This window comes from Muntiacus reevesi, chromosome 1, assembly GCF_963930625.1.
Source record: "Muntiacus reevesi chromosome 1, mMunRee1.1, whole genome shotgun sequence".
Taxonomy (NCBI): Eukaryota; Metazoa; Chordata; class Mammalia; order Artiodactyla; family Cervidae; genus Muntiacus; species Muntiacus reevesi.
Genome location: NC_089249.1, coordinates 21,820,879 through 21,843,955, shown reverse-complemented (window position 1 = coordinate 21,843,955; position 23,077 = coordinate 21,820,879). Strand labels below are relative to the sequence as shown.

Below are 23,077 nucleotides of genomic sequence, written 5' to 3'. Positions count from 1 at the left end.
TACAATGAAACTCAGGGTCTGCTGGAGGTCAGAATCGGTTGCCATCTTGGTCCCAGCTGGCTCCATCTGGTTTTCCTTCTTTGTAGCTTCCTTTCTTCTCTCTGGACCCTTTGACTTAAAGACTTCTGTTCCTCTTGCTAAAGGAGGCGCTTGGAGGGTTGTGAGCAAGGACACCCCTATTAAAGTGGGTTCACGGGTTTTGACCAAGGGCTGCAGCAGCCCTGACAACACAAGGAGGCTGAGGGCAGTCAGTCTTACACCTGCACTGGGCCTGTAGCCAGATGTGGAGGCGGTCAGCACGGAGCGTGAGGTCAGGGGAGGTTCTCACCGTGTTTACAGGGAAGATGTGAACGTGGGTCTGTGGCAGTTTCACAATCGACGATTCTCACAAACACACAGGATTGTAAGAGAGAGTGCAGGGAAAGCTCTCAGAGAAGCAACTTCCCAAGAAAATACTGAGCACATATTTATTGGTAATTTATCTTATAATCTTTAACTAAGAGCAGTAAAGCAAAACAGAGACCAGAATGCAGGGATTAAAGGAGGCTTCCTCCTGGAGGTCCAGAGGTAATCACACGAGAGTCATCAAGAAAGGTGTTTGAAGATAAGGGGGCTTGTTTTGCATGCAGAACAGCATCTAACTAACGCTGACAGGTCAGCCAGAACATCTAACTTAAGGGTAGGGGAGAGAGATCAGGAAGAGGAAATGAGTAAGATTAAATTCCTGGAGACATTTCTGAGAAAACAGTAAAACATGGTTCCCACATGGGTCCAGACACAGACTGCCTGCAGACCCTGCTACAGAATCCCTGACTTTTCCTGCGGATACTGGGTGGGGGAGGAGGGATTCAGGCAGCAAGGCAGACATCCAGAGCTCTGGATGCTCGTATGGGGAAACAGGGGCACAGCAGCAGGGGCTCAGTTTGCAAAACCCCAGAACCACTCCCAGATCAGCTCCAGAGCCGCTCCTGGAGTAGCAAGGAGAAGCGGGTCTCCCACCTACTAGACGTGGAAGAAGAGGTGGAGTCTGTGGGGTCACCTCACCTAATGGGAGGGAGGCTTTAGATCAGGGCAGGAGTTTCCCACCAGCTGCATGAGCTTCCTGGGGCAGATGCTCAGAACAACAGAAGCCTGTCCTCTCTCAGTCTCAGACACCAGACATCTGAGATCAAGGTGTCCCAGTGCAGTTCCCTCTCCAGAGGCTCCAGCGGAGAGTCCTTCCTGCCTCTTCCAGCTTCCAGGCATCCCTGGGCTCGTGGGGCCCTCCCTCCCACCTTCGCCTTCACCTGGTGTCTCCTCTGTGTCTCTGTCTTGGGGAAGGAAGGAGTCTTGCTTTCATGGTCCTGCCTCAGTGGACCTGGGGATGGTGGTGGAGTTTGGAGTGCAGCAGCCCCAGGATCTGTTCTGACAGATGCTTTCTCTGGACAAGTCTTCCCCCACTTCTCTATCCTCCCTAGAGACTCAGGAGCCCACAACATGGCGACCTCCAGCACCAGGACCCACCCTAGGGAATTTCTCAGAAGCAGGGACCAGGCCTGGGGGCTGTGGGGAGGAGGGAGCTGGTTTCTTTGTGATGCACCAAGGGGGCTAGGATGCCTCATACCCAGGAGTGCCTGGGACTCAGCTAACCACCACCTGGGATCTCCTGCCCCTCCCTGGTAGAGGGCCCCACAACGCACCCCCCATATGCTTCTGACCCCAGCTACAGAGTCAGGGACCCAGAGACCCCCTCCTCGGCTTCTTTTTATGTGAAGGCTCCCAGAAGTCCCTGAAGTGGTTATACTCAAGGTGAGTTATGGTGAAGGATGAAGATTAAACTCAGCGAGGAGAGAGGTGAGCACGGGCTCTGTAGTTGTGTATCGTGGGCTCTGGAACGCGGGCTTCTCCAGTTGAGACACACAGGCTTAGTTGCCCCAAGGCGTGTGGGATCCTAGTTCCCCGACCAAGGGGGGAAACCTCATCCCCAGCCTTGGAAGTCAGATTCCTAACCACTGGGTACCAGGCAAGCCCCTAAACTGTCATTTAAAAAATTTCTTTCTGTTCAGCTTGAATGACTCCCACTATGGTCTTCCAGCTCACCGTCCATTCCGCCATGTCAATCTAATCCACTACTGTTTTCTTTGAGCACATTAGTGATTTTCTTCTTCAGCTCCACTAGCTTCTTCTTAACATCGTCTCTGTTAAACTTGTGTGTTCACCCAGCCTTCTCCAAAGATCACTGGGCATCTCTATGATCAGAACTTTGAGATCCACTGGGTAGACTGTCATCTCCACTTCACTTAGTTCTTATTTTATCTCGTTCCACTGTTTGGAAGACATTCCTTTGTTGCCTCATCTTGCCTAAATCTCTGTGCTTATTTGTATGTTATGTAGGTTGCTCATGCTTCCCTGTTATGGAGAAGTGACCTCATAGAGGAGACACCCTATGGGGCCCAACAGCACACTCCCATCTGGTCACCAGCAATGGAGCTGTACGGTCTATGGGAACTCTGTGTGAGCAGAATATTGTGGGCACCCCAGTAGGCAGGACTTGGCCTTGGCCTGGGTGGCTGACTGGGGATTGAACCCATGCCCTTCACCCTGTGGAGTTCCAACCACTGGATCACCAGGGAATTCCCTAAAGTACTACTTTAAAACAAGGGGGCAAAGATATTGGGTGTACGTGCTGAAGAAGTCTGGGGTGGCAGACAGCAGGGGTACATGGGGGTGAAATAACCACAGACCTCAAACCCTCAAAACAAGACCACAGCAAAGTTCACACAAGGTCAGGCATTGGGCATCTCTGTGAACCTTGATTTTTGGACAAACGGATATATGGATGGATAAGGGAGCACTTTGGAGAAGAAACAAAATAGCGCAGAAATCAGCTGCTTCCAGAAACTCAAGTCCATTGATTCCTTTTTCTTCTCCTTCAATCCAGGACGTTAAAAATGATCTATTAGTACCCTTCCTCTTTAACTTGGAGTCTACATGTAACTTCTCCCTTCAGTCTCTTTGATCCATAATTTCACCCCTCAGTACCTACAGAAATATTTACTCATGTACAAAAACACATCTAAAGGTACTCAAAATAGTGAAAAAATGGAAATGCCCTAAATATTTACCAATATGGGAATGGAAAAAATATAGTATATCTATTTATGGAGTAAAAGTCACAATTCAAAAGAATGTTATCCATCTACATACAAACTTGGAAACTTTCCTAAGACACTATTATGAGAAAAAACAATGAGCAGAATAATTTGTCCAGTAGAATTCATGATGTAAAAATTATTCATATCTGTGAATATGCATGCCAACACCTAGAATAAGGCCTAGAGGAATCAATACATTTTATTACTCTGAATAGGGTCCCCCTAAAATTCCTATCCACCTGGAACCTCAGAATGATGAAATTAGCCAAATGAAGACGAGGTCATGCTACACTAGGATGGCCCCTAACCCATGGCTGGTGTCCTTGACTAACACATGTAGGGAAGACAGTGCGTGAAGATGCAGGTGGAGGCCAGAGGGACTCAGGTCCACACAGGGGATGAAAGTGGGGCTGGCCTGACCAGGCTCCAGGAGAAAGGCCAGGGCAGACTTTCCTTCACAGCCTCCTAGAGAAACCAGTCCTGTGACACCCTGATTACAGACTCCAGCTTCCAGACTGCGAGAAAAAAACACAGCTTCTGTGGCTTTCAGCCAAGCGCTTTATGATCGTCTGTGACGGGAGAGGTAAGAATATACACACACCTGTTTAGCGACGGTTAGCACTAAGGAAGAGGATCTGTCCATGACTACATTGTTTGGCTAATATACGGTGAGAATTTACTCTCTTGTGGCTAAATTCTTGCCAATAAAAAGAATAAATCACCCTCATTTCACGTTGGAGGTTTTGGTTCTGCCACTCACAAACTGAAATCTCGAACAAGTCGTTAATGACCGAGTCAACTTCATCTGTAGGTGGGGCGTGTCCACACACTTCTTCCCAGGCTGGTGCAGAGTTTCCCTGGGCACCCCACGATTCATGTTCTTCTTCTGACATGGCTCCAGGGGCTGTGCACGCCTGTCCATACATGCTGCCATCCTGTCTCTAACCCATGTCACCAGCAAATCCATTTTACTGAAACACCACTAATTGCTCCTTTCCTTTTGAACACTTTCCAAAAGAAAAAAAAAAAAAAATCCTCATTACTTATTAAGTTAGACCCAAACTTCTGAGCCTGGATCAAGATCAACGTGCTGGGCCCCCACCTCCCTTGCATCCAAATTGTGTGGAGGGTCTTTGAACCCTGAGCCATGCCACTGGGTCTGCTTCTCCTTGTAAACAGACTGTCCTCACTCTCAACCCCCTTCCAGCCTTCAGGCTTCTCCTGTGAGCACAGAGCAGAAGAATTTTCATTTATTTTCCTTCGAATTCCTGTAGCATAAACCCTCAGTATCGTATGTATTTTAATCAACCCTCATTCAATTAAAAAGTTCTTTTTGAGAGAAAGAATTGTATTTATTATTGTGTTTGGCATACCATTTCACAGAGTAGGTGATCAACACATATTTATCAAATAAATGAATAACAATTACAAAGCACTTGAGTTTCATGTAACTGATACGCATTTTAAAATTTCTTTTTTTAATTTTTGGCTGTGCCGGGTCTTTGTTGCTGCGAGAGCTTTTTTCTTGTTGTGGCAAGCAGGGGTTATTATTATCTAGCTGTGGTGCACAGGCTTCTCATTGCAGTGACTTCTCTCGTTTCGGAGCACAGGCTCTAAAGCATGTGAGCTCTGTCCTTGTGGCTCCTGGGCTCTAGAGCATAGGATCAGTAGTCGTGGTGCACAGGCTTAGCTGCTCCACGGCATGTGGGATCTTCCCAGATCAAGGATCAAACCCATGTCTCCTGCATTGGCAGGTGGATTCTTTACCACTGAGCCACTAGAGAAGCCCTGAAAGTTTTTAAAATTATAAACAGAAATGATATACAGTCAGTACCTACCAGTATAGTCACATTAGCAGTAGAATATTGAAATAATTCCTGACGACAGCCCTTTGTTACTCAACTGCCTCCTGCTACCAGCACTGGCCTGGTCTCTCCTCCCCTGGGAGCACTCGGACCTTGCAGCTCCCAGCCAAAGGATCACCGCCTAGTGCAGCAGGAGCAATCCAGACCTGACCCAGCCATGAGTCCACCAGTGGCACCCGTTCTGACCGATCCAGACCTGTGTAGTGTCACTGCTAAATATTCTAATAATCACCACTAACTATAAATAAAATGTAAACAGTTTGAAAATGGTGCCTCTCCTCACTGCAGAATCTCTTACAAGAGTCTGCAGAGACAGGAACAGAAGAGGAAGATGATACTCTGTAGGTCTCTGAAGGTTTAGGGAACATTCATTAGGACTCAGTCTTCATGTAAAACAGGAGATAGGCAGTCTCCCCCCTAGAAAGAAAAAAAGTGCAAGGGCATCACTGAGACAAAACATTAACAGTTCATTACCACATTATTACTTCATGATAGAACTCCCGTCAGAAAACTTCCCGGGTTACTAGATCAGCTCTTCATCTATCTATCAGCTCTATCATCTATCTATCTACAAAACTGGGAACCCAGGTAAATAACTACTGTTAAGCTATCAGCTAACATCTCAAGCAGGGGTTGACAAACTATGAGCCCATGAACTTAAGTAAATGTAACAGGAACAAAGCCACATATGCTCACTCACGTACCACCGGTGGCTGCTTTTGCGTTGCAGAAGCAGAGCCGAGGAGCCAAGACACAGACTGTGTATCCCAGAAACTGAAACATTCACTCTCTGGCCTTTGACAGAAAAAATCTGCCAAACCCTGATCTAAATAACGGGGGACCACTGACAACCAAAAGGTGACAAAGTGTGTATCTAAGAGTGTATCTAAGGGAGATGCTTAGAAGAAAAGGAGACGAGGAAAAGTAGCAGGTTGGGGGTGGGCAGGATTTCAAGCAAAATTTCACCCAATTTATCAGTTTCCAAGTGAAGACCTACTCGTGTGGCTGGGGCCACATCCCACACCACACTCAGTGTGTAATGTCACCTCCAGCCCAGAAGCTCTGCAGAAAAAACCTGCAAAGTCTCTGCTTTATCTCTGCCCAGCGTTTTCCTCTCCAGCCTCCCCTCTGTTTAGTTACTGATTTTCAACAATATATTTACTGCTATTGACTAAAGTCAAGCCTCCGTACCAGACAACAGAGGAGGGCAAGAGTGATCCTTGCCTCCGAAGAGTTCATGGTTAACGTGAAAGAATGTTATGTAGGTGAAGCGAGCAGTGTGGTCCTGGCTGTGAAGAGGTGAGCACATGACGGAAAGCATCTGAGGGGCTCCTGCAAAGCTGCCTGGATGGTGCCAGGAAGGCATTACAGGGCAGGCGGGCATGAGCAGAAGCATGGAAGCATGAAGGGGGTTTGCCCCAGGGCCAAACTAGGGGAAGGGACAGCACGTGCAAAGCCAGGGATGGTGTGACATTTGCGAGCCTCAGACACTTCAGCACTGCTGGGTCTAAACTGCAAGAGGAGGACTTCCCTGGCAGTGCAGTGGTTAAGCCTCCACCTGCCAGTGCAGCAGACACGGGTTCCATCTCTGGTCTGGGAAGGTTCCACGTGCCATGGGGCAGCTAAGCCTGTGCACTACAACTGCTGAGCCCGCAAGCTCTGGAGCCTGTCCTCTGCAACGAAAGAAGCCACCACAGTGAGGAGCTTGCGCACCTGCAACAAACAGTAGCCCCCGCCCGCCACAACTAGAGGAAGCGACGAAGACACAGCACTGCCAAAAATTTTTTTAACTAATCCAAAAACACATACGTAATGTCCAACCTTTACCTATGAAAAAAATTTAAAAAATAAACCAGGAGAGGAGCAGTGCAGTGGATGGGGCTGAAAAGACGAGGCTGAGCATATTCTCTGGGCCTCCAAAGGTGAATGGCAGCCCTTTCCTACAGCAAGAGATGCCCTGCGTGAGCTCATGGGACCCCCTACCCAGCCCTCCTTACCAGCGGTAGCTGCGATTCCCATAGGTACACTGGACGTCTTCCCAGGACACCTGCAAGGACAGAGACAAACCAGGTTAAGTGGCCAGAGAGTGATGATGCTGCCAGCTGCCCTCCCTCCCCCAGACAGGCCAGTCTGACTACTCCCAGGCTCGATCACCCAGTGATAGGCACTCGGCACACCGAATCCCTCAAGTGCATTGTCTACACTTGGTTATGCTGGGCCCAGATTTTGTAACTCTTTCTAGAGCTTCCTGCCTTCATAGGCTAGCCCAGAGCACAAGGTTTCAGGGCCCTGAGCCAAGAATTCCAGAAACCGGGATGCTAAGCTCAGCAGACTGTAGCAGAACTATAAACCAGATGGGGCTCCATGCAGAAAAGGGCTTCAAACTTCACAAAGGCCCCCCCCAACACAGAGAGAAAACAGGACCTCAGTGTGTCTGGGTCTCAATGGCCTTCCAGGCCTGGCTCAGAACCCATTAGAGATGGAGAACCCAGGGCAAGGGGCAGTTTGGGAGGACGCTTCTCACCCAACAAACATTGGAATCGTTGAAGTAGAACCATTCTCCATCTGCAGAACTCCGGATGTAGGCACAGTAGTGACCGTAGTCAGCATTCCCCACGTGGGCGATCACAGCAAAGAGCTCATAGTACCCTCCACACTGAAGGACACAAGGATAAAGGGACCCCCATGATGCCTCCTCTTCCGGCCCTCTGCTTCTCAGAGCCTCTCTGCCAGGCACTGGTGCGCCCAGGGCCCCAGAAGACCATCTCTGACCACAGATGCTCATACCTAATTACAGCACAGCTGTGAAGTGAGGTTTCACACCAGGCTTACAGACAAATCTGGGAACCAGTCTCTGCCCCCAAAACAAGAAGGAATGAGCAGTGGAGGAAAGCTCCCCAGAGACAGTGTGCTTAAACTGACCCTGAAGGATCTGTGGAGGCCCGGCAGCACGCCCCGGGGGATGGTGGAGGGGGATGGGGTTGAGGGATGGGGCAGAGGTGCAGGGAACCAAATCAGGTTCCCTTGAGGCCAAGTCAGGAGTCAAAACATCCCAGCAGTGGTGGCCTCGGAAGGCTCTGCGCAGGAGAGCAGCGTCATCAGATTTGTGTTTGAGAACACCAGAGAGAAGGGATGTGAAAATGGCCTGAGAGTCCAAGTGAGGCAGAGTCACAGCTGAGAGAGGAAGAAATGGTGAGAGACTGACCACCTGCAAGAAGCGCCAGGAAATGACAACAAGCATTATTAACATGATAATTACTAGCTAACTTTCAGCTTTTGGCTAAGTCTTCACATACATTACTTTTTTTCCCCCAAAAGTGAACTAATATTGTATTTTTCCATGATTTAAATATAATATTTCCTGGGAGCTCAGCTGATAAAGAATCCACCTGCAATGCAGGAGACCCCGGTTCCTGGGTCAGGAAGATCTCCTGGAGAAGGGAACAGCTACCCACTCTAGTATTCTTGCTGGGGTCACAAAGAGTCAGACACGACTGAGTGACTTTCACTTTCAGATACAATATTCTTCTTACATATTACATCATAAAGTGCCCTCAAAGAAAAAAATAACTTTGCATTGTGAATTAAATGTTTCTTATTCCTCCTGACCAACTAAAGAGTCATATCCAGATGCTGAGTCTATCATTTTTTTCTTTAGAAACCTAAGGTTCATATGCTGTAAGAAAAATAATGAGCATAAATATATAATTTATGCACTATAATATTAATAGCATACTTGAATTGTTACACGATAGGTGATAGACAAATGTATATGTATAAATGTATATTTACTCAAACTCAGGTTCATCGAGTCAGTGATGCCATCCAGCCATCCATCTAATCCTCTGTCATCCCCTTCTCCTCCTGCCCCCAATCCCTCCCAGCATCAGGGTCTTTTCCAATGAGTCAGCTCTTCGCATGAGGTGGCCAAAGTATTGGAGTTTCAGCTTCAGCATCAGTCCTTCCAATGAACAACCAGGACTGATCTCCTTTAGGATGCACTGGTTGGATCTCCTTGTAGATTTGTATTATTTATTGCTGCGCTAAAAGTTACAGCTTTTTATGATTTTACAGTGCCTTTAGCAGTCTCGTGATGACAATTTTATTAGCTACAGACATACTCACACACCTATGCTGTATACAAACAAATGCCTAAATATGTCTAGCCACTGAGAGAAAACTGTCTTCACATCTTTCATGAGAAGTGTAAGAATTAGAAGCAGGAAATACTTTGCAGTTCACTTAACAATACATCTTCAGGGACTTCCCTGGCGGCACAGTGGATAAGAATCCACCTGCTGATGTAAGGGACACAGGTTTGATCCCTGGTCTGGGAAGATTCCACATACTGCACACCTAAGCCCGCAAGCCACAACTACTGAGCCCAGGTCTGTAACTACTGAAGCCCACGCACCTCGAGCCCGTGCTTCACAACCAGAGAAGTCACCCCAGTGAGAAGCCCACGCACCACAATAAAGAGTAGCCCCTGATCTCTACAACTAGAGAAAGCCAGTACAAAGCAACAAAGACCCAGTACAGTCAAAATAGATAAAATTTTTTAAAAAGATGCTATGGGGACTTCCCTGGAGGTCCATTGTTTAAAACAGTAATACATCTTCAGAACAAGACATTCAAGGCTCATAAGACAACATGGTATATCTTCATCTAACATGATGCATTCTGAAATGGATTTTGATGACAGCTAATGACTAAATAGGACTCTGTGTTTAGAGATAAATGTGATTCATATGCACTGTTTCATTTAATATCCACAGCAAACCTGTACATGGGGTGTCAGCATCAATCCCATTTTGCAGACATGGAATCTGAGCTCAGGGAGTAGAGAAACTCACGTCAGATTCAGAGCTCATCAAGAGGTGGGACCTCCACCCAAGCCTGCCTGGCTCCAAAGCACCAGCTTTTGGGAGGGGGCTGGGAGTAAAAAAAAAAAAAAAAAAGCACTAGCTTTTGACTCCAGTACTGAGGAAGTGGGGGACAGATTGTGCAAATCAAGGAAAAACAGTAAGTCACTCTAACTGATGGATACAGTGGGGAGGAGTAAGTAGGGGCACCACAAGGATGAACCCCAGATTCTCGGCTTGGAAATTAGGAAGATGATGGTGCCATAAAGTTACACATGGAACAGAGGTGTCTGGGGATGAAGACAGCAAGTCTCAGAACTCAGCAGGAGGTGGACACCCTGGTTTGGGGATCAAGAGAGACCTGGGTAGGGGATAGGGACTGGGAAGTCCTCAGTATCTGATGATCGAAACCTTAAGAACTAATGAGAAGACATTTGAACAATGGGAAGAAAAAGGAATGCGATGAAAACTAAATACCAATAAAAACGGGCAGGAAAGGATCCAAAAGCAGAGAAAGAAGCCCCAGGAGAGAGGCCTGGAGGAGACAGATTTGAAGCAGAGCAGAATCAGTAAGAGAGCATCACGGTAAGGGAATGACCCGCATAGCCACCAGGTTTGGGGTAAGTAACCCTGCTCCCTTTGGTCTCAGAAAGGCTAGATAAGAGACGATTCTCTGTGAAAAGGGAACAGTGGTGAGAGTTTTCATTTTGAGCAAGATCTCCACAAGAGTCAGGAAAATTGTATTTTTCTTCTCAATACAGTCAAATAATGCCCCCTTACCTGATATTCTGAAATGGGATTATGAAGGGACAGGATGAGGGTGGTACAAACTGTGAAATGAAAATTTCTTCTGCCTATTAATAAACAAGAATTGTCACAGCCATCAGCGATTCCTGGCCTCCAAATGTGAAAGAGGGCTCCCCAAAACTGAGGTCCAGCGGATGCTGCCGCCCCCCACAGTGACTGCTGGTGGGGGTAGGGGGAGATGCAAGACGCAAGGTAAACAAGGAAACAGGATTGGCTGAGGTGCTCAGGTAGCTGAGGTACCCATGAAAGGAGTGAATTCAAGCCCAGAGGCTTGCATCTTCCCATACAAAGAATGCTAAACTCCCTAACTTAATACATGACCTTTGATGTTCAGGCTGCCTGCTCCCTCCATTGCAAACTTGTATATAGCCTGACTCCTTGGTGGTTCAGATGGTAAAGCGTCTACCTGCAATGCAGGAGACCTGGGTTCGATCCCTGGGTCACAAAGATCCCCTGGAGAAGGAAATGGCAACCCACTCCAGTACTCTTGCCTGGAAAATTCCAGGGTTGGAGGAGCCTGGTAAGCTACAGTCCATGGAGTTGCAAAGAGTTGGACACGACTGAGCAACTTGACTGGTTCACTGCCCTCCTGCCTGCTTGGAGCAGTTTTCTCAGAGCTACTGTCTCTGGGACTCCCGAGTACTAAACATTCCCAGCAAATAAAACAAATCTCTACTTTCAGGTTGTGACTATATTTTTTAGTCGACAAAACAAAGCTTGGTCCCTAGAAGGGAGGGCTCAAATCATTTTCTGTTCTTGCATGACGACATTACGCTGGGTTGTTAAATTACACTGCGGCAAACGCTGGATGAAACTATCAGTTTACAGGAAACACAAGGAGAGAGTAATGCGCCAAACAAGACCACTAGCCAATTCTGGGTGTACTCAAGACCCTTCAGATAAATTCATCTCAAGGAAAAGAAAAGGAGGGAGAACAACAAAGAAATGGAACCTACAGAAGAAAGAAAGGCCAAGGGAGGGAGGGAACAAACTGAAGCAAATGCAAGTGCAGACTTTATGTGGATCTAGATTCAAACACAGCAAACAGCTTACAGGACAGTCAAGGAGATCCACATACTGACTGGATATTAGAGGATATTACATAATCATGAGATGGAATTGGTCATGTTTGGAAAAACTGTGCTTCTTCTTTAGAGAGACATGTGCTGTGTGCCTAGGCACTCAGTCATGTCCGACTCTTAGAGACCTCATGGACTGTAGCCTGCCAGGCTCCTCTGTCCATGGGGATTCTCCAGGCAAGAACACTGGAGTGGGTGGCCATGCCCTCCTCCAGGGGATCTTCCTGACACAGGGATTGAACTCAGGTCTCCAGCATTGAAGGTGGACTCTACCGTCTGAGTCACCAAGGAAGCCCTACAGAGACATAATGAAATACTTGCAAATGATATACACGGCATCTGAGATTTGCTTCAAAATAACCCAGTAGAGGTTTGGAGAAGGAAGAGGATGGGGTGCCAGTAAAGAAAGACTGGTTGTGAGTCTGCACAACTGTTTAGGCTGTTGGTAGATAGGGAGACATTATATAATTCCTCACACGTCTTTTCAAAATAAAAGAATTTTAAGATACTTCATTAGGTAGGCTGTGCAAGTGGAAATAAGGAAACTAGAAGGAAAGAACAGAATGCTATGCCCCAAACAGGGAAGGAAACCCTGTTATAATAGGAGCCACTCAAACACATGGTCAGGCCTCAATTTTCAAAAAAAAAACAACAACACATAGTTCTAGAACATGATTAGTAAACATCCCAGTGGAACAAAACAGACAGTCCAAAAATGGACCTATGTATATATGGCAATAAATGTAGGATTTTAAACCTATGGAGAAAAGACTTTTATGTCACTTTTCTCAGAATCTCCCGACAACTTACTAGCTCAAGACAACTGGATCCAACTTTACTCTAAATCAAATTGGCCCCAAGTACTGGCTGCTTTCTTATCCCCTAGGCGAGTGTAATCTGGCGGGAGAAGGAAATGAGGCTGGTACTGCTCAGGACCCAGGACGCGGGTCACCTGAGGCACATCCTATGTAAAAGGAAGGTTCTGACGTATCGTTCCTTCCATCAGTGCTGCGAGGTAGCTGAGCACAAATCCAGTCATTAGAAATAAAGTCTTCTGAGTCTTAACAGAAATGCAGCTGCCGACACAACATTGGTGGGAATGTGAAGCTAACAGCCCCATGGCTGCTATTCGAGAAGACTCTAAACTCCTTATTTGAAAGATCAGTGTTTCTTGAATGTGTGAGTGTGTTTCCACGAATCACACTAAGCGTTGGTGAGTGTTCCTCCCTGTGCCTCCCGAGCTCGGGAGAGGATGACGCCCCAAACCCAAAACACATCTCTGATGTGTGTGACACTGGGCAGCTCAGGGGAGGGAGACAGACAAAAGACATGGGCTCTGATGAGGCCAGGGTGCATGTGTGTGTGTGTGTGTGTGTGTGTGTGTGTGTAAGGAGCACGAGGGCCCTCACCTGCTCCTCAGCACTGTAGGGCTCTCCCTCTGTCTCAAGGAGCTTGGTTAGATCCAGATTCTGGGGGAAATACAATGAGTGGCAGATTTTTTCTGCCCGCAGGTTTCTGATGGAGAATCGCATGAGGTGGATGGTCAGTGTTTGGGGCAGGTGGGTCAGCGTCAAGACCTGGAAAAAACACAGTCACCATGGAGATGAGTCCCATGCACTTGAAACAGGTCAATTCCAAAAAGCACCAGGGCCAACGGGATGTTCTTCCTTCCCAAAAAGAAGGGAGTGGAACAGCACCCCTCCTCTGAATCTGCTGGGTCTCCCACAGAAGGCTTGAGCAGCCCAGGGCTCCACAGGAGTTTGGAGGGGACTGCGGAGTCTGCTCCCGAGCCCAGGCAAGGGTGGGCCTGAGTGTGGCTCTTGTGCCCTCCCACCCCCACAGTGATGGGGCCCCAGGAGCATATCCACAGCTCCAGGCATCAGAAGCCCCAGGATCCTGTACCCAGCCTGGCGGATTCCCTCCCTCAGCGTGCCCTCTCCCCAACACCCCGCCCCCACTGCCCCATGGTCCAGGGAAACCTCTGATCAGCAGCGAGTACCTGCTTCCAGCGAGTCTTCCTGCCACAGCTCCCACAGAAGCACTTGTCAGCGCTGGACAGCTCCTGGGGCTGGAAGAAACAGTGGAGAGCGTCCTCCTGCCCCAGAGAGCAGAGAAAGCCAGGGTTACTCCACCTGGGGTCACCCCTCTCCCCACAGATGAGGGTTCTCCCCAGGCCCCTCTAACATCAGCCCGCAAGGTGCACATGCCAGGATCTCAGAGAGAATCTCAGGAAGGACAAGGGGAGTGGGAGGAGAGACTTATTTTTCCTGCAAATCAAAGAACTTAGCCAGACTCATGCTTAGGAAATGGAAATTAGTTTTTAAAAGCCAAGGGGGGAGTGGGATGGGGGACCGGGATGGGGAATACGTGTAACTCTATGGCTGATTCATATCAATGTATGACAAAACCCACTGAAAAATAAAAAAAAAAAAGAGGCTTGAAAAAAAATAATAAATAAAAGCCAAGGGTGCATTACAGAAACAAGGGAGAGCCGGCAACATTGGGCTGCAGGGAATAGCAAACTCCCCAGGAGGAACCTCACCAGCGTTTTCAGGGGCTTCGAGTCCATGTCAAAGACAGACAGAGGGAGGGCCAGCATGCTGCTGTTTCTGCCCACCTCCGAGGCACATTCAAGACAGGCCAAGGACTCCTTCACGCGGATGGTGTAGAGGGCTTGCAGCCTCGCGACCTGCAAGGTGGGGCGGTGGGGGGGTGTGGGCAGGAGGAAGAGGGGCAAAGAGAGCCCGAGTGAGCAGGTCGGCCACGTCCAGAGCTGGAGCCGCCACACAGCTCCGGAAACAGCGGCTGCTCCCGCCCCTGCTCATTAAGGTGCAGAGAAGTCACAGTGGCCACATTGCACAACTGTGGTGAGCATTCTACACGTTTCCTCTTTCAGTCCTTTCTACACGGCAGCACCCTTTCTACACAGCACCCTCCCTTTCTGAGCTCTCCATTCTAGGACTTACCAAGTCCACGTCTGTGATCTGGTCCTTGATCAGGTTCCAGACTGTGAGGTAGAGCTGGGCAGCGTCGTGCTGGACAAACACTGGCCAAAGAGAAAAGCAACTCCCAGGGTGAGGGCCCAGGACGCCGGTCATGCCCTCCTGCCCCAGCTGCCGGACTAAGTATTCATACCTGCTAACTCAACACCATCTCCTTTGTGATACTTATCACAATTTGTACTCAATATTTGGGGGTTTTATTTTGTTTTGGCCTGTCTCTCCTCTCAATTGTCAGCTCCATGGAAGCAAAGACTCTGTCAGCCTAATTCCCTTACCAACTCAATAACCAGCACATAATCGGTGAGAATCACTAATTAGATCTTCCACCCAGGGATCGAACCCGGGGTCTCCTGTGTTCCAGGCAGATTCTTTACCATCTGAGTCACCCAGAAAGCCCAGCTGAATGGTTAATCAATTCAAATTCCAAGCTGATAATCCAAAAACAGGGATTAAGAGGCTAGTTACAGGTTGAGTACATCATGAGAAACGCTGGGCTGGAAGAAGCACAAGCTGGAATTAAGATTGCCAGGAGAAATATCCATAACCTCAGATATGCAGATGACACCACCCTTATGGCAGAAAGTGAAGAGGAACTAAAAAGCCTCTTGATGAAAGTGAAAGAGGAGAGTGAAAAAGTTGGCTTAAAGCTCAATATTCAGAAAACTAAGATCATGGCATCTGGTCCCATCACCTCATGGGAAATAGATGGGGAGACAGCGGAAACAGTGTCATACTTTATTTTTTTGGGCTCCAAAATCACTGCAGATGGTGACTGCAGCCATGAAATTAAAAGACGCTTACTCCTTGGAAGGAAAGTTATGACCAACCTAGATAGCATATTAAAAAGCAGAGACATTACTTTGCCAACAAAGGTCTGTCTGGTCAAGGCTATGGTTTTTCCAGTGGTCATGTATGGATGTGAGAGTTGGACTGTGAAGAAAGCTGAGCGCTGAAAAATTGATGCTTTTGAACTGTGATGTTGGAGAAGACTCTTGAGAGTCCCTTGGACAGCAAGGAGATCCAACCAATCCATCCTGAAGAAGATAAGTTCTGGGTGTTCACTGGAAGGACTGATGCTGAAGCAGAAACTCCAATACTTTGACCACCTCATGCGAAGAATTGACTCATTGGAAAAGATCCTGATGCTGGGAGGGATTGGGGGCAGGAGGAGAAGTGGCTGACAGAGGATGAGATGGCTGGATGGCATCACCAACTCGATGGGCATGAGTGTGATTAAATTCCGGGAGTTTGTGATGGACAGGGAGGCCTGGCATGCTGCGATTCATGGGGTCGCAAAGAGTCGGACACGACTGAGCGACTGAATTGAACTGAACTGAACAGGCTGAACTGATGTTGTCTCCAGGGAATTACTTTCAGCAGGCTGCCTGCCCCAGAGCCAACACAGGACATGAAGAGGGTCAAGTCACTTTGCCAGGTAGAGACATCCTGCCTCATCTGTGCATTCCAGAATCAGGAGTCTCAATTCAGCTGAGAAATACAGGGGCCCTGCCCAATCTATAATTTCCTTCACTCCTGCTACATGCAGGTACTGCACAAGCCAGGGAAAGTTCCTGTCCCCAGGAAACCTACATTCTAGCAGAAGGTGAGTATCCATGTACTCACATCTACGGACTCACAATTTAGAGAAGACTTCCCCAGGTGTACAAACTGTTAGGAAAACTAGAGAAACATGAGCTATACCTGGGGCAGCAGAGAGAGGGTCTCTCTAAACCCACTCCTCCACAAAAGCAACAAAATCAAGAGTTTACAAAAATCTTAGGGATTCAGGAAAAACTGCAGAGCAGGGATTGCGGCTTCCTCAATTTGGCTGGTTCCCATGTCCTCTTCACTGCTCTGCAGAAGCCTTGAAAACCAGAACCCTTGCAGTTGCCACAAGGCGACAGGCTGGGGCTGGACTGGGCACCTAGGAAAGCCCTGGCCAGGAGCATTCCCAGGATCTGACCTGTTTGCAGCAGCTCCAGGGAAAAGACCATTTAAAGGAGGTTGCTGTTATTTAACCTGACTCAGAGCTGAAAGCCTGTATTATTCCTAGGGCATCTGTGGAAAATGCTCAGCGACAATAAACAATGCAGTTACCTAAGGCAACTATGCCAGCTGAGGCAAGAAAAGCCTGGCCAGAAACTCAAAGGAAAGATCTTGAAGGGAATAACATGTTCACTGCACACTTTCAAAGTGAAAGTGAAGTCACTCGGTTGTGTCCGGCTCTTTGCAACCCTGTGGACTGTAGCCTACCAGGCTCCTCCGTCCATGGGATTTTCCAGGCAAGAGTACTGGAGTGGACTGCCGTTTCCTTCTCCAGGGGATCTTTCCAACCCAGGGATCGAACCCAGGTTTCCTACACTGAGACAGACGCTTTACCGTCTGAGCCACCAGGGAAACCCTCACACTTTCAAAGGCTCTGACATATTCCTGGTGATCTGGAAAGTCATTATCACGCCCAGGACCTGAAAGGACCCCAGTCTCTTCCATCTAACTGATTTTAAGGTTCTGTGCAAGCATGAAATGAAGGCTCAAAGCATCATAAACTGCCTGGGCTTTGAAGATGCACCCAGTCAACACACAGGGTCCCTTGGTAAAGACTAGAAGATTTGTTAGTGCAAAGCATTTACAGAAATTTCTAGTCAATCACTACCTGACACTTAGCTAACCACACAAAAACTCTCATGGCCGCATACTACAGGGAATATAAACGTTACAGAATTAGTCTTGGAAAGTCACTAAACGAACAGCCACAGTAAAAACAATGGCAAGAACAGACTCCACTGTGGGGGTTTTTCTGATGTTCAGTGTTGTCACATTATCTAAAATGTCGAGTTTCTAACAAAAAATTACAAGACACACAAGGAAAAAGAAAGATATGGTGCACACACAGGAAGAAAAGCAATAACCAGAAACTCACTGAGATGCCCCAGATGTTATCGTACTAGACAAAGACTTCAGATTAGTTATTACTATATGCTCAAAGAACCAAAGCATCCAAAAACTCCAAATAACTCAAGAATGAAAACAATGTCTCACCAAACAAAAAGTATCAATAGAGAGAAAAAATATGTAAAAGACCAAATTGAAATTCCTGACTGGAAGAGTACAAGGACAGACGTGCTCACCAGTAGTCAAGAGCAGATCTGAGTTGGCAAAGGAATCATCAAACCTGAAAACAGGTCAACTGAGGTTATACAGCCTGGGGAACGAAAGGAAAAATGAATGAGGAAAAATGAACAGAGCATCCACTAGGTTCACTGATGAATTCAACCAAACATTTATGGGAGGAATTCTTCCAATTCCCCCAAATCTCCTCATAACATAGAAGCAGAGGGAATACTTCCCAACTCATTCTATGAGATCACCTTCACCCTAATACCAAGCCAGACAAAAACATTCCAATAAAAGAAAACTACAGATCAATAACTCACATGAACACAGATTCAAAATCCATAAGAAAATATTAGCAAATAGAATATCCAAAAAATGTAAAAAGAATTATACATCACAACCAAGACTTATCCCAGGCATGCAAGACTAGTTCAATTGGAAATCAATTAAGGAACCTATGACATCAACAGGCTCTAAACAATATTCACATGAGTACATTAAGAGATACAGAAAATCATCTGCCAAAATCCAAAACCCATTCATGATAAAAACTCTCAACCAACTAAGAACTGACAGAACCTTCCTAAGATTGATAAGGAACATCTTCAAAAAACCTACAGCTAACATCACATTTAATTGTGAGAAACTAGCAGTGTTTCTTCCAAGATCAGGAAAATAAACAAGGAAGTTCCCTCTCACCACTCCTTTTCAACGTTGTATTGGAAGCCCTAGCTAATTAGAAATAATAGAAAAGGAAATAATAATAAGAAAATATAATAATAAAATAAATAAAATTTAAAATAAAATAAAATAAAAAAATAATAAGAAAAGGAAATAAAGGGTATACTGACTGGAAAAGAAGATTTAAGAATGTCCTTCTTTGCAGATGACATGATCGTTCACATAAAAAATGCAAAATAACCAAAAACTCCTGGAATTAATAAGTAATTATGGTTAGACTGAAGGCTACAAGGCAAATATACAGTCAATCACTTTCTTATTTATCAGCAATGAACAAGTGAGATTTTAAATTTAAAACACAATTTATATTAGAGCACATGAAATGAAATACTTAGATATAAATCTCACCAAATATGTACAAGATCGATAGGAAAAAAGCTACAAACACTGATCAATAAAATCAAAAGACCTACCTAATGGAGAGATATTCCATGTTCATGGATACAAAGACTAAAAATTATCAACATGCCAGTTCTTTCTCTTGACCTGATCTCTAGACTCAATGCAACTCCCATCAAGATGCCAGAAAGTTATTTCATGAATATTGATAAACTTATTCCAAAGTTTATCTGGAGAGGCAGAAGACTCAGAATAGCCAACACAGTACTGAAGGAAAAAATCAAATAAAATCAGAAGACTAATATCAAACTACAGAGCCTCAGCTATCAAGACAAAGTGGTATTACCAAAGAATAGAAAAACAGATCAATGGGACAGAATAGAGAGTCCAAAAATACATCAAAATAAACAATGTCAAAAGATTGAAAGATCTTGGGAAAGACTGAAGAGAGGAGGAAAAGGGGAAGACAGAGGATGAGATGGTTGGATGGCATCACTGACTCATGGACATGAGTTTAAGCACGCTCCAAGGGTTGGTGATGGACAGGGAAGCCTGGCATGCTGCAGCCCATGGGGTCGCAAAGAGTCAGATGTGACTGAGCGACTGAACTGACTGAAACAACTGTCAACTGCTCTTTCACGATGGAGACCAGTGTTTTCACCAAATGTTGCTAAAATACCTGAACATCCCACATGAAAAAACCAATCTGAACACAGACCTTATATCCTAAAAAAGAAAAAAATGAACAAAATAGATAACAGACCTAAATGTAAGATGCAAAACTGTAAATAAAACTCCTAAAGATAATATAAGACTAAGTCCACACGACCTTGGGTTTGGTGATTATTTTTTTAGATATGACAGCAAGGTATAATCAATAAAAGAAAGAACTGATAAGCTGGACTTCATTAAAATTAAAAACTTCTGCTCTGTCAGGAGCATGAGAAAACAAACTACAGATTGATAGAAAATATTCACAAAAGAGATATTTTAAAAACATACAAAATATACCAAAAAATCTTCAAACTCAACACTAAGAAAACAAACAACCTAACCAGAAGGGCTGATGCTGAAGCTGAAGCTCCAATAACTTGGTCACCTGATGCAAAGAGCTGACTCATTGGAAAAGACCCTGATGCTGAGAAAGATTGAGAGCAGGAGGAGAAGGGGGCCACAGAGGATGAGATGGTTGGATGCCATCATCAAAACAATGGACATGGGTTTGAGCAAAGTCTGGGAGATACTGAAGGACAGGGAAGCCTGGTGTGCTGCACTCCATGGGGTCTCAAAAGAATCAGATACGACTGGGCGACTGAATAACAACAAAAAGGGAACCTGAGCAGTCTCCATTGTGAAGTGGAAAGAGGAAAGAAATATGTGAGTGAGATTAAGAGGCACAAACTTCCAGTTGCAAAATAAGTGAAGCACAGGTACTAAATGTGCAGTGTGGGGAACAGAGTTAACAGTTACGTAATATCTTTGCATGGTAACCCATGGTAATTAGACCTATGGTGTTCATTTTGAAATGTATAGAAATATCGAATCACTTTGTTGCATAACAGAAAAAAAAATGAGAATATTGAGAGACAAATGAAAATAAAAACATAACATACCAAAATTCATGGGATGCAGTGAAAGCAAAGCTAGAGGAAAAATTCAGACTACAAATGCTTACGTTAAAAAAACAAGAAAGATTTCAAATCAACAACCTAACTTACAAGACATGGAAAAAACCTACACTTTGATGGAGTCCCAGAAGAAGAAAAGGGAAAGGGTAGAAAACTTACCTCAAGAAACAGTGGCTAGGATGTCCCAAATTTGGGGAGACATTCAGACATTGAAGTTCATGAACTTTGTTGATGCCCAAACATATTCCTCTCAACTAGCCGTTCTCTAAGACACATCATAATACTGTCAAAAGTCAAAGACAGGAATTCCTGGTGGTGAAGTGGATAGGACTCGGGTTCAATCGCTGGTCTGGGAAGACCCCACAAGTCACAGAGCAACTAAGACCATGGGGTACAACACTGAGCTTGTGCAATAGTCAGGGAGCTGCAACCACTGAGCCCACGTGCCCTAGAGCCAGGGTTCTGCAAGAGAAGCCACCACAATAAGCCCAAGCGTTGCAAGGAAAAGTAGCCCCCACTCCCCCAGACTGGGGAGACGGCCCATGCAAAGCAACTAAGACCCAGAGCAACCAAAAATAATTTTTTTTAAAATCAAAGAGATCTTAAAAGTCATATGAAAAAAGAAGCCTATGGCCCACAAGGGAACCCGCTTCATAACAGTATCAGTACATTTTCAGCCCAAACCTTACAGACCATGAGAAAGTAGGAAGGTATACACAAAGGGATGGAAGGAGAAACTGCTGATGAACAGAACTTTATGCAGGAACGCCGTCCTTCAGAAATGAAGGAGAGACACAGGCTTTCCTAGACACAGAAACGCTGAGAGATCACCACCACCAGGCCTGCCTCACAAGGATGGCTGAGAGGCGTTTGCCAGGTTGAAGTGAGAGGACACTCACTGGGATAAGGCAAGAGACTGGACCAACTCAGCAAGAAGAGAGGAGCACCTTCAACAACTGGTGTTGAAACAACTGGATACCACATGCAAAAGAAAGAGGCTGGACCCCTACCTCACACCATGCACAAAATTTAACTCTAAATGGAACACGGGTCTAGATCTAAGAGCTAGATGTATGAAACCTAGAAGAAAACAAAGGAGAATGGTGAGGAATTATTAATGAGTAGAGGATTTCTTTGGGGGGATGATAAAAATTTGCTAAATTTAGACTTGTGATGATAATTCCACAGCTCTGTGAAATCCTGAAAACATCTGAATTGTATACTTTTAAATGACTGAATTTATAGTATGTGATGTATATTTCATTTGAGTCTGTTTTTAAAAAAAAAAAACTAAGCTATTTAAGAGTTTCCTTTCGTAGAAGATGGTTTCTCCTTACGAATCCTTTACTCTGTTTCTTTAGGATGCTTTACCTGCAGCTGAACCAGCTTTGAGGATACTCTTAGGCTGACTTACTCCATTGAGAGGCAGGAAAAGAGTGAGTAGGAGAAAGTAACTCACTCATGAACAATAAAAGGAATGCCGTCCTGCAAGATGAGGGCGTCTAAGGTATTTCAGATCCACACATGGGCATCCAACACAAGGAGGGTTTCCTTCTTGCGCACTCAAGGGCCATCCGGCCTCTCCTTTCCTCCACTCTCCTCTCTTCTGCTCCCTCCCCCTCACCCCTCCGAGAGCTCCCCTTCCCCTCAGAGCACCAGGCCAGGAGCCAGGGCAGGAGGACCGTCTTACATGGAATGTTGTACTTCTGCAGACAGTAGGCCAGCTCCTTGGGCTGCACCGCCTTCTGCCGGCTGTCCTGCATCTTCTCCAGCAGCAACAGCAGCTGGAAGGGGACACTCCTCCTCTGCTCCTCAGCTCCACCTGGCACCGTTATCCTGCCGGGTGAGAAGAGCCACGAACCTCCCTGTCCCCACTGTTCTCAGCGCCAGGGCCACACTAGAGTCACCTGGGAGAACTTTCAAAAATCTCCATGTCCGGGCCACTCTGCAGATGGACCACATCAGGATTTCTGGGGGTGGGGCCCAGTTATCAAAATTTTTATTTCCCAGATGACTAAGATGTACAGACAAGGCTGAGGGCAGCCATGTAAGCAAATCACCTATAGAGCGTCCTCTCGAGATGGGGCACCCTCTCCCCACCCTGCGTGAGAATCACAGCAAGATGAAGGGCAAGAGCAGTAGGTCCTGGGTCCACAGCACACGCCCAGCCTGAAGTCCTTCAAAGGGAAACAGCAAGTAAGGTCTAGTCCTGGGAAGGACACAGGAAGGAACGTCAGTGTATTCTGGCAATGATTTGTTTAATTACAGGCAACCTCCTGTGCCCATGAAACAGGAAAAGGAGGAAGATCAAGGCAGAAAAGAATGAGTAATAGGGTATATTATGTGAACATGCACACATTGGCATGGTGTTCCACAATAGTCACTGCTGGCTGAGCCTCAACATTTCTTGGCAGAACCCACTGAGAAGAAGGGTTTTCACACTGTGTGTACTGTGTGTGCTATTTGAGAAAAATCAATAGACTCATGGACCCACCCGCTGATACTA

The 23,077-nt window shown here is 46.1% G+C and overlaps 1 protein-coding gene across 3 annotated transcripts in view; it reads right to left on the bottom strand.

Annotated features, from left to right (window-relative positions):
- Positions 1-4,461: 4,461 nt before the first annotated feature.
- Positions 4,462-23,077, bottom strand: part of USP18 (ubiquitin specific peptidase 18) — a 30,772-nt gene continuing 12,156 nt past the window's right edge. For all 3 annotated transcript variants that reach the window (XM_065939343.1, XM_065939352.1, XM_065939361.1), the window contains exons 4-11: positions 22,262-22,407; positions 14,714-14,793; positions 14,290-14,436; positions 13,747-13,842; positions 13,157-13,324; positions 7,524-7,655; positions 6,997-7,046; positions 4,462-5,416 (exon numbers count right to left, since the gene is read on the bottom strand). In XM_065939343.1, the coding sequence (XP_065795415.1) occupies positions 5,371-5,416; positions 6,997-7,046; positions 7,524-7,655; positions 13,157-13,324; positions 13,747-13,842; positions 14,290-14,436; positions 14,714-14,793; positions 22,262-22,407 (865 nt within the window). In that variant the 3' untranslated portion in view covers positions 4,462-5,370. The remainder of the gene's footprint in view (positions 5,417-6,996; positions 7,047-7,523; positions 7,656-13,156; positions 13,325-13,746; positions 13,843-14,289; positions 14,437-14,713; positions 14,794-22,261; positions 22,408-23,077) is intronic.